The 15,462-nt window shown below is 33.6% G+C and overlaps 1 protein-coding gene across 2 annotated transcripts in view; it reads left to right on the top strand.

Moving 5' to 3' along the window:
- The window catches only part of SCYL2 (SCY1 like pseudokinase 2), a 60,076-nt gene extending 44,955 nt beyond the window's left edge, over positions 1–15,121 (top strand). The window contains exons 12-18 of one of the 2 annotated variants that reach the window (XM_045084800.1): positions 1,050–1,182; positions 3,059–3,177; positions 6,147–6,247; positions 8,062–8,128; positions 9,249–9,341; positions 10,546–10,665; positions 11,734–15,121. In XM_045084800.1, coding sequence (XP_044940735.1) covers positions 1,050–1,182; positions 3,059–3,177; positions 6,147–6,247; positions 8,062–8,128; positions 9,249–9,341; positions 10,546–10,665; positions 11,734–12,378 — 1,278 coding nt within the window. In that variant the 3' untranslated portion in view covers positions 12,379–15,121. Of the gene's footprint in view, positions 1–1,049; positions 1,183–3,058; positions 3,178–6,146; positions 6,248–8,061; positions 8,129–9,245; positions 9,342–10,545; positions 10,666–11,733 lie in introns of both variants that reach the window. The other variant, XM_004742952.3, reaches the window with a different exon arrangement.
- Positions 15,122–15,462: the final 341 nt, after the last annotated feature.

Genomic DNA, 15,462 nt, shown 5'->3' with positions numbered 1-15,462 from the left:
ATATATATATATATCTTTTTTTAATATATATATACTTTATGTTCGAATTTCAGAAAAAAATTATATCTTCTTTTCAGAAAAATTTTTCTATCTTTCTTATAGAAATATGGTGCTTTTTTTTTAACCAACTAAATTATTTTCTGCTTTTTCTTAGTGTGTTTTTTAAAAATTTAAAAAATTTTTCTCCAGTTCTATTGATAGGATCCTGACCAAAATATTCTTTTTTTAAAAATTGAAATATAATTAACATATCATGTTATATTAGTATCAGGTGTATAATATAATAATTGAACAATTCTATACCTTCCTCAGGGCTTATCATGATAAGTATACTCTTAATCCCCTTTATTTCACCCAGCCCTCTACCCACCTTCCATTTGGCAACCATCAATTTTTTGTATGTAACAGTGTGCTGTATTTTTTTGCTTTGCCTTTTTTCTGAAGGTATTCTATCTTAACATTCTCAAGCTAAAAAAATAGGGTGTGACATGCTTATCAAAGTTGCCACACAAATATAGATAGAATTTTGATAAAAGTACTAAGTATCAGGTTCTAGTTATTGGTGTTAAAGATATATTAGAAATAGAAAACTTTATGTAGGGTAAAATATAAATAGTTTTTACGTGATGTTGAAATATTTGAGTTAAGAATGAATTAACCTTGAGTTAGAGGAAAGTACTGGAAGCTAGGAGAATGTAGTCCTTTTCATAATTCAGATGTCCCCAAAGACTTATTGTTAGTAAACACATATATAGTAAAGCTTCTCAAATCCTAATCACTTTATTTAGAAGGATACAAAAATTGAAGTAATTTCTTGCTTTTAGCTAACTAGTGTCCTGGTAAAGCAATCATAAATTCTTACTGAAACAAGTCCAGGGGAGTTAGTAAATAATGTGGATTTCCTATATTATTAAAGAAGGAGAGCTTTTAAACCTACTTTTATTCTTGAGATTTTAATATATCTATATGAAGATTAAATTTAGAGTTAACCGTTTTGTTCTAGATTGCAAAGACTTTAAATGACTAATGCAATTTACCTCTTTTAATAGGTTCGTGTAAATTCATTAGTGTGCTTAGGAAAGATTTTGGAATACTTGGATAAGTGGTTTGTACTTGATGATATCCTGCCCTTCTTACAACAAATTCCATCCAAGGAACCCGCAGTCCTCATGGGAATTTTAGGTAGCTGAAAACTTAATGTTATTTGATGCTACTTTATTGTTTTATAGTCATGCAAATGAATCTTCCAAATTACAAAACCTTTGTATCCTTTTTCAGGTATATTGCATTCAGTAATTGAGGAATGGTGGGATAAATACCATGATATCAGTTTCCTTTTTGTTAATTTTAGCAAAAACCGTGGTCTTCCTTGACATTTACAAAAGAATTAGACATTTGGAAATCCTAGCTTCACAAATATCATGATCATATGTAGTTTTCTCTGTGAAATGATATCAAATAAGAAAGGCAAACAAAGCTGCTTAAAATGCTGATACCAGTCTTAATAGTAATACTTGATGGTTACTTGGTACCCAGTTTGTATTAGGCGCTATGCTGAATATTTTTTCTGCATTATCTCATTTTGTCCTCTCCAAATTCCAGTCAGATAGGTACTGTTCTTTCTGTTTTATGGTAAGGAAATTGAGGTCCAGAGTTTAAATAAGTTATCCAAGGTAATACAACTGATAAATGGTAGAGCTGGTTTTTGATTTATATATGTTCAAATCTTAGCCAGTATGTTTCACTATTAAGTGATGGGTTTATGAAGCATATTAGCCTTACAGCATATTCTGTTCCATTAGCATAATGACAAATTACTCTGTCAAGAAACTCTGAAATTGTTCACTATAGTTATAGCTTTGACAATAGAAATTATTTACTATCAGTTATAGTCTGGAAATTCTGAGGTGCTACTATACTCATGGAAACAGACATAATTGTAGAATCACAAAAACATGAACGAGTTTACATTTTACTAAATTTAAAGTTTGTTAATTTTGAAGAAAAATCAAATTATTCAGCTGTGTATTTTTAACAACTACTGTTGTGCCTGTTCTACAGAAAGTCCTCAGTAAATATTTGTAGGAATGGTTAGCAAATAATTTATTGTGGACCTGTGTAGGCATGGGATATGGTATGAAACTTCTCCGCTCAAAGAAATTTGTTTTCTTGAGGACTTTGGCGCAGTGGAAAGATCTCTAGCTCCAGTCCTGGTTGTGTCAGTTCCCGCAGTGACTTTGAAAAGTTACTTCATCTACCAAATGAGGATAAAATGCATCATTATGGGAGTCTTATGGGAAATCAGTGATAAAATGGGAAGGCAGAAGTCATGAGCACAGCAAATAAGTACCTAGTGAATAAACATTTAGTAGGTGTTCGATAAAGTCACTCTTTGAGTATATAAGTGAAGTGTACATTAACAGCAAAATTATAGGATATGGTGTGTTCTGAGGGTATGGATTATATACAAAACACAACAAAAGCATTTAGAGAATGAGAAACAAATGTGCTCAGTTTACCAAATGAAGGCTTTGTAGAATAAGTGTAATAAGCAGGGTCTTAAAGTTTTTGAGTAAATAGGTGAGACTGTAGGGAAGGATTGTGTGGAGTTGAATTAAATTATTAAAATTTCAAGCATGTTAAGTCTGATTAGTTGAAGAAGTGAATAAAGGTATAAGACCTATCCTTACTCACTTGTGAAATAGATGTCTCAAGCTTGAGTGAGAAGTCTGAACTATATATTCAGGTAATTTCAGGATAGAGGATCATTCTGTAACCTTACTCCTGTGGTATAATAGGCTTTTAATGTTATTCTGACATTAAATGTGCTCTTAAGCCAAAAGAATTCAGGATAAATATGTTATGCTGTTTAAATCTAAACTGGTGATAAAGCTGAAATCATTCTGATCCATATGTAAGAACATCCTTCTAGACACTGACAAGGAGAAATGTGTAATTATATTAATTATCAAGATATTTCATGTAGATACAGTATTTTCCTAAATTCTCTTAACTTGTGGTATTGAACTATGAAATTTGTCTCATTCTTTTCTGTCAGGTATTTACAAATGTACTTTCACTCATAAGAAGCTGGGAATCACCAAAGAGCAGTTGGCTGGAAAAGTATTGCCTCATCTGATTCCCCTGAGTATTGAAAATAATCTTAATCTTAATCAGGTAAGAATAGTTTTGTGCTTTATTCAGTTTATCCAGCTTACTGTTTTCTTGGCATTAAATATATAAATATATTACATTTAAATGTGGCTAAAACAAGAAAAAATATGCCAAAGAATTCAATAAAGAAAGTTTGTGGATTCAAAGTAAGCAGTATGTAGGCCTCTCTAACTAGAACTTAGAAAGATATGTTGGATTTTGGACTACTTCAGATTTGGGGCTGGGAAGCTGATCAAAGAAAAAAATCAAAGTAATGTGTCTGGGGTGTATATCTGTTATTATCTGTTATATAACAAATCACCATACACTAGATGGTTATTTCATCATTTCTGTGGGTCAGTCAAGCCAAGGCGTGAATTCTCTGCTCAGAGTTTTCACAGTGCTTACAGTCAAAGCCTGGGGTCTTATCTGAAGGCTCAGTTGGGGGAAAGAAGGCTCTGCTTCTAACCTGCTTACATAGTTTTTGGCAGGATTTAGTTCCTTTTAAGCTGTTGGACTGAGGGCCTCAGTTCCTAGCTATTAGCTAGATGACCTGTTAGTTCTTTGCTTCATGGGCCTTCCAGCATGGCAGCTTGTTTCATCAAAGTGGGAAAGAGAATCTGCTAAAAAGATGGAAGTTACAACATCCTATAGTGTGATCAAGGAAATGACATCCATTACCTTCGCTGAATTCTGTTGGTTACCAGCAAGTCCCAGCTCCTACTTACTCTCAAAAACAGGGAGTTACACAAAGCCCTGAGCGGCAGAATGAGGAGATAATTGGGAACGAGTTTAGAGTCTATCTGCTATAGGAAATGAATAATCCAGTTTGACTGAGAGATACCTATAATACAATAGGGAAGTAATGGGAGAGAGATAAATTGAGACTAGTATAGGTAGACTTCAAAATGCTCTCTGATTTAGGTATTTGTTTTTTTGTTGTTAATGATGTGTTTTTCATTTTAATTCCGGTATAGTTAACATACAGTGTTAGTATTTACAGGAAATACTAAGTAGCAATTAAGACATAATACAGCTTGTGTTGGTCAATGTTCCAAAGACCACCTCCAGATTCAGTGATTCAGTAGAAGGAGTCACAGGCCTCAACCTACAGTTGTATTCATGGCTATGATATTTTTTTATGGTGAAAGGGTATAAAGCAAAATCAGCAAAGGAAGAAGGCTGGAGCACTCTGGAGGAAACCAGCTGCAGGTTTCCAGAGTCATCTCAATATATTTACTCTCCCTGATAATGTGTTGTGATAGTATATGTGAAGTGTTGTAGCTCTGTCTGCCTGACATGTACCCAAATTCCAGACTTCCAGAAGGAAAGCTAGCGTAAAATGGTCTTTGTACAACTTAGTGAGCCACTTTCATTAGTTAATGGTGGGAACTCCTAAAATCTGAGTTCCTGGACACCAGCCAACAGTCAACCTCACAAGCAGGCCTTTTCAAAGATAGCAGTCCAGGCCCACTGTGTTAATTCTTCTGAACCAACTACATTCAACTATATGTAACCAACTACATTCATATGGATGAATCTCCCAAACAGAATGCTGAGCAAGTGAAACCAGACAAAGAAGATCTACCAAATGATTCCATTTATATAAAGTATAAAAATAGTCAAAATGACACTGCCAGAAGTCAGGCTAGTGTTTACTTGTAGGATAAGAGGGTGGGAAGTAACTAGAAGGGGTCAGGAAGCTTATGGGGTGCTGCCAGTGTTCTTTTTCTACATCTGACCAAAACCCATTTGTTTTTTTTTAACATGTGTGCTTATCTATGTATACTTTTCCTTTAGTTTGTTACACTTCATTACAAAGTTAAAAAAAAAAAAACCAAAAAAACTAATCAGATTGTCCATCCAGGTAAACTGCTAAGGAAATAATGCGTTTTGTTACTCTCATGGTAAGACAAGGGATGATTGAGCATCATGGTGAGAAGCAGTGTCGAGTACAAATGAGCACAAGCTCTGGAGACAGACTTAAGTGAATTCTCATGCTCCCATATGTTATTTAGTATCTCTTACTAAGTTGCTTTCTCTCTCCCAGAACCACAGTTTCCTCATTTAAGGAATAGAATTTTTTTTTTTTTTTGAAGATTTTACTTATTTATTTGACAGAGAACAGAAGCAGGGGGAGCAGCAGAGGGAGAAGGAGAGGCAGGTTCCCCACCAAGCAGGGAGCCTGACGCGGGGCTTGATACCAGGATCCTGGGATCATGACCTGAGCCAAAGGCAGACCCTTAACCAACTGAGCCACCCAGGCACCCCAAGGAATAGAAATACTAATAAACGTACTATGAAGAGTTATATAAGCACCCAGTACAAAAAGATTTAGGAGGGAAAGAAAGCAGTTTCTAGATTCTTCCTGTAATATATGGTATTGTTAAATAGTTTATGGTGATCTGAGGTACCTAAGAATCATCATTTAACCAAAGCTTAAACTACATTATGACATAGTATTAGATACACTTTAAGAACTATAATTATTTGAAAGTTAAAACATATACATTTTAATATTTCTACTAACTTTAGAAAACATTTATTTTAGCCAAATATGTCATTTTTACAACAGTCTGAATAAACTGACTTTGTTATGCATAATTAAATGGGTTGTTTCCAGATATGTACAAATTCAGGTGGTCAATTTTAGACTATTATAGGAAAATCAATATGTAATGACTGCTGGGGGTAAATTTGTAAAGACTGCTAAATGATAGCTCTTAGAGAACTCGGGCTATAAAACTAATTGAGACACAATTTCTGGAACTTGAAATCCTCATTAGCTTTATCACCATCATACAGAAATACTATAAAAGTTTGCTGTGATATGCTGAGTTTAAATATACTATTCTTGTGGCATCACTGCTGTGAGTGGGTCATATTCTGGTAAAAATAGAGAGTATTATGGTTAACTTGTTGAATTATTTTATTAGATTACATTTGTTGCTAATTTGAAACATTATAACTGTATCAATTTCTTATTGTACCAGTTCAATTCTTTCATTTCCGTCATAAAAGAGATGCTTAACAGATTGGAGTCTGAACATAAGACTAAACTGGAACAACTTCATATAATGCAAGAACAGCAGAAGTAAGTAGGTTGCATATGGATTGTACATGGTCCCAGAGTGAGATTAAGTTACTTCATGACTGATTTTCTGGAATAAGGACTAGAAAAATGGATTTTTTTTTTACTTTATTATTTTAATTCCAGTATCATTAACATATAGTTTCAGGTGTACAATATAGAGATTGAACAATTTTATACATCATTACTCAGTGTTCATCATTGAGCCCCTTGACCTATTTCCACCTATCCCTCCACCCATCTTCCCTCTGGTGACCATCAGTTTGTTCTGCGTAGTGAAAAACTGATAGATTTCAATTTGTTTACATGTAAAGCATTTAAAAATTTTCCTTTATGTTAACTTGAACTGTGTAAAATAGAGTCTTATGGAGAATCAAATGTCATTTCTGAGTATAAAACTGTTAATATGATACAATCTTAGCATTTTCTATACATAAGGAAAATTCTGTTTCTGAGAGTCTCTTGTTATGTTAGCATTAGCTACTAGAGGTGTAAATTCAGGGTGATCACTAAGAGCACCACTTACAAGTATTTTTCAAATCTGTGAAACCCTGGTGTTTTGATTTCTCCCTTTTTGTTTTTCCTGATTCCAGAAACATTTATAGGGCATTCATTTCATATTTAATACCACATCATCTACTTTTTTTTTTTTTTTAGGGAGAATTATCTAAGTTATTTGCAAAATACTAGTATTCAAAGGAAGAAGGGAAAGGTGAAAATTACTGGAGTTTATTAAACTCCAGTGTACTAAAATGAAATCTCCACTGTATTTGCTTGCCAAAGAAAAACACATGATTTTAGGATGTCTGTTTAATCCTGAGCCAAAAGATATCAGTGAAAAGAGACATCAGGGGCATGTGGGTGGCTTAGTCAGTTAAGCGTCTGACTCTTGATTTAGGCTCAGGTCATGATCTCAAGGTTGTGAAATTGAGCCCCACATCTGGCCTGTGTTGGGTGTGGAGCCTGCTTAAGACTCTCTTCCTCCCTCTGCCTCTCCTCTCTTTCTTTCTCTCACTCCCTCTCTGCCTCTCCCTCTTAAAAAAAAAAAAAGATACCAGAATATCAGTAAAGTTGATACCAATTATGAGCAAGTTTCCCAGATAGAAATTTTTTAGCTTCTGCCCCAGTGTAAGATAAAGGCTAATGGGAATAAATATACCAGTTGTAGAATGACATGAAATAGCCCTTTGTATGTTCTAATATTCTGTGATGTATATATTTATGTTGTTTGATGATTAACATAGGAACCAGATAAATAATGTTTAAAAATTTATAAGAAAAATTTAACATCTAATATTTATACTTGAGGCATAAGTGAGCTTTTTTTTTCTTTTTCCCATCTAAATCTTACCAGTTTTCAAGGCCTAGATCTAGTTCATCATAGTGATTATAGCCTTTATTGTGAAAATCAGATTCTGAATTAATCACATCAAGTTCCTCATGTCATACCTTGTCTCAGTGAGCTATAAGCTCTCTGACATTAAGAATCATGCTTTCCTAGTTTTATGATACACTAAATGAATTCTCCAGTAAATACCAAATATGGAATTAAAATAAAAGACTGGTATATGCAATGTTACTTTTTTGGGGCAAGCAGACATTAATTATAGTAAATAATTTTACTATATATATGGGGTAAATATATATATATATATATATATAATACACACACATATGTGTATATATATATATATATATATATATATATATATATGGGGTTAACAGTTATCCCCATAGGGATGAACTGTTTTTAGTATAAGTATTTCAAAAATAAGCATTTCTTTTTATTGCTTTGTCATAATTCAACTTTCCTGCAGATCTTTGGATATAGGAAATCAAATGAATGCTTCTGAGGAGACAAAGGTTACAAATGTTGGGTCTCAGGTAAGATATTTAGATTATTTATCTGTTTACTTCTAAGATTTTATTTAGATTCAAGTTAACGTATAGTTTGACACTGGTTTCTGGAGTAAAATTTGGTGATTCATCAGTTGTATATCAACACCCAGTTCTTATTATATCAAGTGCACTCCTTAGTTCCCGTCACGCATTTAACCTCTCCCCACTCCCCTCCAGCAACCCTGTTTATTCTCTGTAGTTAAGAGCCTCTTTTGGTTTGTCTCCCTCTGTTTTTACTTATTTTGTAATACTTCACTAATGCAGTTTCCAAGAAGTATAGGCAGAAAGAATTTTCCAACAACTCCTCAATAGCCTGACTAAGGTATAATGTTTTATGATAGTGACTGTTACCAATACGGAGGAAGTTACATGAACAGGAGGGTTTCTTAAAAAATACTAGGTTTAGGGACGCCTGGGTGGCTTAGTTGGTTAAGCTGCTGCCTTCCGCTCAGGTCAAGATCCCAGCATCCTGGGATCGAGTCCCATATCGGGCTCCTTGCTTGGCAGGGAGCCTGCTTTTCCCCTGCCTCTACCTGCCTCTCTGTCTGCCTGTGCTCACTCGCTCTCTCTCCCTCTATACTTGACAAATTAAAAAAACAAAAACAAAAAAACCAACTTAAAATAAATAAATAAATAAATCCTAGTGACGAATTTAAAAAAAGAAACACTAGGTTTAATAGTACTAAGTAACTCTGTTCACCTTGAAATGACCAGAGATATGATGTTTATGCATCCACGTCATCACAAATGGCAAGATTTAATTTTTTTTTTGATGGCTGAGCAATATTCCATTGTACAAATATACCACCTGTTTATCCATTCATTAGTTGATGGACATCTGGGCTCTTTCCATAATTTGGCTATTGTTGATAGTGCTGCTATAAACATTGAGATGCGTGTGCCCCTTTGAATCATTATTTTTATATTCCTTGGATAAATACCTAGTAATGCAATTGCTGGCTCACAAGGTAGTTTATTTAGATCATTTTAATTTTTGTAAGAAGAGTTTGACAGTGTGCTTCATCTGAGGGGCTTTTGCTTTTTAAGTAGTAAAATCACGGTTTTTTGATGTCATTCAATGGTTGACATTTTTCTTTTTCAGCAGATTGACAAAGTCTTTAACAACATTGGAGCAGACTTTCTGACTGGCAGTGAATCAGAAAGTAAAGAGGATGGGTTACAGAATAAGCATAAAAGAGTAAGTTTCTTTACTTGTTCTTATAATGCACTGATTTATATTATAGGACTTCCTGTAAACTACAGATTTTTGTTGGGAAAAACTACTGTTTAGCATTTTAACAGGAAGCATGCTTTAATAATCCTTATGAAGTTTAAAAATTATCATGGAAACATGACCTGACTCACATTGAGAATAAACAGGCTTGAGAATTTTAACTTCCTTTATTACACAGCCTCCCATGTGGTGATATTTCTAGATTGCCTGCCTTCTTTGTCCTTTCTTACTGCACTTTGCCAGTCACGCTTCTTGATAAAGAAGTGTGTTTCTTCTCTGCTTCTGATTTTCAGTGATAAATTATAAAATGATACTTTGTAGTTGAAGTATTGGTTAGTATTCATTATAATAAATATGTCAAGTTTGAATTTCTGCAGGGGGGCAACTTTTCTTCTGTTCATTTGACAAATACTAGAACCTATATGTGCAAAGCTACTGGGCATTGGGTTTACAAAATTGTAAGAACACACCGTGAGCCTAGAGTTTAGCAAGGTTGAGAAATGTCAAATTTAATTCAGAAATTAGCAGTGAAAGAAGCTCTTTATGTTTTCCTTAGCTTTTTGTTTAGTTCCTAAAATATTTTTGAAGAAAGATTAGAGTTGAACAAGAGTCTCCCAATTTTATAAAATAAAACCACTAAATGATATTCCCCTTGTCTGGAAAAAGGTCAAACTGATGAATGGTATTAAAATAATAACTGTTTTAGATGGAATTGGGAGGGAGACAAACCACAAGTGACTCTTAATCTCACAAAACAAACTGAGGGTTGCTGGGGGGAGGGGGGTTGGAAGAAGGGGGGTGGGGTTATGGACATTGGGGAGGGTATGTGCTTTGGTGAGTGCTGTGAAGTGTGTAAACCTGGCGATTCACAGACCTGTACCCCTGGGGATAAAAATATATGTTTATAAAAAATAAAAAATAAAAAAAATAATAGCTGTTTTTACACTGGAAAGAAGTATTTTAACAGAGATTTGTTCCTACCTAAAGTTGAATCTTATAATAATTCAAAATATAATTTACCTGTGGCAATCATCAGTGCAAGAGTAGCTTGCAAACTACTTGGTATTGTCAAACATATCAAGACATACTTTACAAAAAAAGACATTTTCTGTTTTACAAGTGAAATTACCAAGTTGCCAGTTGATACTTTATTTTGTTTCATTTTGAGGCTTCTCTTACTCTTGAAGAAAAACAAAAATTAGCAAAAGAACAGGAGCAGGCACAGAAGTTGAAAAGCCAGCAGCCTCTGAAACCCCAAGTACACACACCTGTTGCTCCAGTCAAACAGGTCAGAATTCATTCCTTTTGCATAATGTCAAGCATACTTAATTTCAGGTTATACTTTTGGATGACTTCAAGCATACTGTACTGAAGAAGTAAGTATATAACTTATTCTACCTACTAGTGTTTGTATAAAAATATATTTGAAAGAATACTTCCAATAATGGAGTTTCTAAGAAGTATGGGCAGAAAGGATTTTCCAACAACTCCTCAATGGCCTGACTAAGATACAATGTTTTATGATAGTGATTGTTACCAATAAAGAGAAAGTTACATGAATAAGAGGGTTTCTTAAAAAATACTAGATTTAATAGTATTAAGTAACTCTGTTTACCTTGAAATGGTCAGGAATATTATTTTATGCATTTATGTATTTTTGAGCAAAAAAGTAATTTTTAATTTTTGGCTTTTCAGTTATAGTCAGGTCTGTCTGTAACTTGATTTAGGAATACTTGCCTATATGTCCTAACCAGTATTTATTTCCTGTTATGTTTCAGGCACTGTTCTAAGTTCCTGCCTGTAGAGAGTTTATACTCTTACTGGCTGCAGAAATAACTTTATCTTAAAAGTGATCTTTAAATTATTTTTTGTTATCTCCTGATCACTAAGATGATTCTTCTGAGGAAAATATTTGTGGGGCAAGAGGCAAAATAAAAACTATTTTCTAGGTACTTTTATAAGAATAGAGAAAACAAATTTCCATAAAATTGTGATATAATTCAAAATATAAAAGTAATAGAGTATCCTTATTGCAATACAGATATACCAATGAGAGAAGAACATATTTCTATTTTGGGGAGCAGTGGGGGAGGCCAGCATATTATTTAATTGGAATTTGAATGTAGTGTTCCCTGTCATCAAGTTGATTATAGTTTGGTTTCTTGTTCAGTGTTCATGTTCAATTCAGTGTTCATCTGTAAAAACCGTATAAAAATATGTGGCTGGCTGGATTTGGCCTGTAGGCTGTGGTTTGCTAATTTGGTATAGATTGTTGAGCTTAATTTTAACTTGTCATTTATTGACTTTAATTAATTTAGAAATCTTGGAGATAAAGTAATTCCCTCATATTTTTCAGACTAAGGACTTGACAGATACATTGATGGATAACATGTCATCTTTGACCAGCCTTTCTGTTAGTACCCCTAAAATTTCTGCTTCAAGTACCTTCACTTCTGTTCCTTCCATGGGCCTTGGCATGATGTTTTCTACACCAATTGATAATACCAAGAGAAATTTGACCAACGGCTTAAATGCTAACATGGGCTTTCAGACTTCAGGATTCAGCATGCCGGTTAATACAAACCAGAACTTATTCGGTAGTCCAAGCACGCCTGGAGTCACCAAGATGACACTGGGAACACCTGCCACTTTGCCAAACTTCAGTGCTGTGAGTGTTCCTCCTGCTGGTGCAAAGCCGACTCAACAAAGACCCACAGATATGTCTGCTCTTAATAATCTCTTTGGCCCTCAAAAACCCAAAGTTAGCATGAACCAGTTGTCACAACAGAAACCAAATCAGTGGCTTAATCAATTTGTACCACCACAGGGGTCTCCAGGTATGGGCAGTTCAGTAATAGGAACACAGATGAATATGATAGGACAATCTGCCTTTGGTGTGCAGGCTAATCCTTTCTTTAACCCGCAGAACTTTGCACAGCCACCAACTACTATGACCAATAGCAGTTCAGCTAGCAATGACTTAAAAGATCTTTTTGGGTGAGGTGTCTTGCTCTGTTTTTGAAGAATTACTTCAATTTTAATCATGGGTGAGCTGATTTACATCTTTATATAGTTGGCATGGAGGAACTACTTCTATGGGGAAGTGGATGGTTCTGTGACAGAAAACACCTTGTTTCCACGCCAGCATAGTAGTTGTATGGACTTCTTAACAGCCGAGTTTTTAAAAGCATTGAGGATTTTTTTTTCCTCTTACCACCTCCTCTTCAAGTTTTTAAAAGACCCAATCCTTACCAATCTCAAAGAGAAAAAAGACACCTGAGTATCTTGAATAGCAGAATTTTTTAATCAAATGTTTATTTTAGCTTGTAAATCTTGTTTTATTTAAAAAATTGAGTTGATGGTTAATGCAAGATCCATATGTTAAATACTACATGGTACACAGTCTGCCTTCACAAGTCATTTGTCTTCATTTTAATGTGTGAAAAATCTTGATGCTCTATTGATTTGTTTGCATTTAGTATGACTGAGTGAGATAATGATGAACCTAACAAAAAGGATCAGGTCGCTTGCTCTTTCCAATCTTATTTACTTCTCAGATTAACTAATGTTCAATACAAAAGACTGAGCGAATACCGTAAAATTTTACTTAATGTTGATTTCATTGGTTCAAACTGAAGGCATTATTAATCATCTTAAATGCAAACTAATCATTGTAAATTATGTTTTAGCATGGTCTGCCTCAAATACTAATGTATTTTTCTGCATTTACTTGGATATATTTAGAATCACTTTCTTTCCTACTATATCACAGACAGAAGAATATGTACTGATTTGTACAGATACTTGACAGAGCCCTCTGACGTGATTTCCCTGACTCTTGCCTTCATATTTCATTTTGAATTCAAACTTCTGAGGTTGCAGCATATATGAATTGCATTTTCAAAAGGATATTTGTAAGAAACTATATTTAATGAGTAAACTTTTGAGATTTCTGCTGTATTGTTTCAAATGTAATAAACTTTACTTCTCTAAAAATGAGCAGTTGTATCTTCTCGCTACCAACAGATTAATTTTCAAGTCATCATGGTAAAGTCTGACCTCATCAATTACTGCAACTGAAGTTTAATTGTTTTCTAGAAATTTTAGGAACCTTTTGTTTGCATTTTTCTGTGCACAGTTAGCCATTTTTAGGAAAGAAAGACAAAATTCTTCTTACAGGAAACATGCTTTATTTTTTAAAGCCTTTCTCTGATACTTTTCTTTGATGTGCTGATTGTTCAACCACAAAGCCTTATGCTGTAAATGTTATTTGTATTTTGTTTAAATTATATTTCACCATTATGTAATAATTTAAAAATGATCTTTCAGAGAACTATATATGCATTATAGTTGCTGCCATAGAGTTTGTGGCTTTTAATTCTCCAAAACCAGCAATCCTTTAAAATAAATCATATGAGCTTTAGTGTGTCATTGATACATATATATATTGATACACATACATACACACACACACACACACTAAAAATATACATTGAGTATACATTACTTGATTATAAAATGTAATTTTGTGATAATATTGCTGGCATTATTCAGTAAGGGGATACTTTAAAAAAAATAAAAGGTCAGCTTTACATCTGGTTTCTGTATGACCTGTACTTTGTTATTACATGGTTTTAGAAAAAAGATTCATAAGAATGTTGAAGAAATTTATACAGGAAATGAAAGGCACTAGGAAGATCACATGTTTTTTGTGAAATACATTCACACCTTGACCAGGTTATCTGTCTTGTTTGTAACACAATATTAGAATTTCTCTTGAGAAAAGTTTGCATTTGGAATAAATGCCAAATGTTGAAGAATTTCCTTAGTAACAAGTCAGTAGTCACTGTTAGGAAATTGCTTTTTATTTTGTAAAATAACTTGATGTCAGTGTTGAGCTCCTAATTAGAAGGAAAGCTGAATATAACAACATACAAGTTGAACTTCTCAATATAAAGATAGATTATTTGAAAAAATACATAATTCTTAGGTAATTTTCATGTCTTGAAATTTGCTAATTCATTGAAGTAATGGTGCTACATTTTTAGAAAATTTTTCCTACACTTCTTCTGTTTTCTTGAAGATGTTTAAATCTTTTCCATCAGTTGAACTGGTACCATTGCCTGCTGAGAAATTACATCTGAGGGGTGCCTGGCTGACTCAGTAGAGTATGCGACTCTTGATCTCAGGGTCGTGAGTTCAAACCCCACAGTGGGCATGCAGCTTACTTGAAATAAGTAAGTAAGTAAATAAGTAAATAAATAAATAACATCTGAAAAAATATGGTGCCCTTTTTAGGCTTGTATTTCTATGGGAACAATTTTTTCACAATATTAGATCACTTTAAAATTATTTCAGATATTGACAGCATTTAAGCCCTTAAGGTACTTAGAGTAGAAAGTTGGTGGCTTAAAAAGTACCTATAGACAAAATGACCAGAAGGATTCCCTTTATTTGAGTTGGTTTCTTAGTCTCCTAATGCTAAAATGTGTGAGAAGATGTATAAAAGGAGATGGAAATGAACTGTGTACTTGGCTGTTTTTTGTTTGTTTTTGTTTTTATTTTGGAATGCTTATAACTCTTCTTTTCACCTGAACAAGTTGAGGAAGTAGTTTTTTGTTATTTTTTTTGGCCTGTAAAATACCTCACATGGTTGCTTTTACAAGATTAAAAGAAAAGGTATATGTGAAAATACCTGATAGCACAGAGTATGCACCAAATAAATTTTAGCTTTGATAAAAATCTCCATATTAAGTTGTGATTTTATGCTTCGTGATTTACTGGTCTTGAAATAATTTTTGAGCAAGATGAATCGGTAAGAATTTAAACTATAGAGGATTTGAAGAAATCATCTACGTTGGTGGCTTTCAAGCTGTAACTGACACTCAGTAAGTCATATATCTTATGTTGCAAACCAGTAAAAGTTTAAGAAAATGTCTTTAATACATGTGGTATATTCTGATTTTTTTATTCTATCCTGTTCATTAAAACACACACACACACACATCTTTATAATCTCTAAAAGAATTTCATGATGTAATTTGAATAAAGTTGGAATGATTCAGCCCTTTTTCCAAGGAGATGT

This window comes from Mustela putorius, unplaced genomic scaffold (genome assembly GCF_011764305.1).
Source record: "Mustela putorius furo isolate JIRA1106 unplaced genomic scaffold, ASM1176430v1.1 tig00000788_pilon_pilon_pilon, whole genome shotgun sequence".
In the NCBI taxonomy this organism is placed as follows: Eukaryota; Metazoa; Chordata; class Mammalia; order Carnivora; family Mustelidae; genus Mustela; species Mustela putorius.
This window is presented reverse-complemented; position numbering and strand designations above follow the sequence as displayed.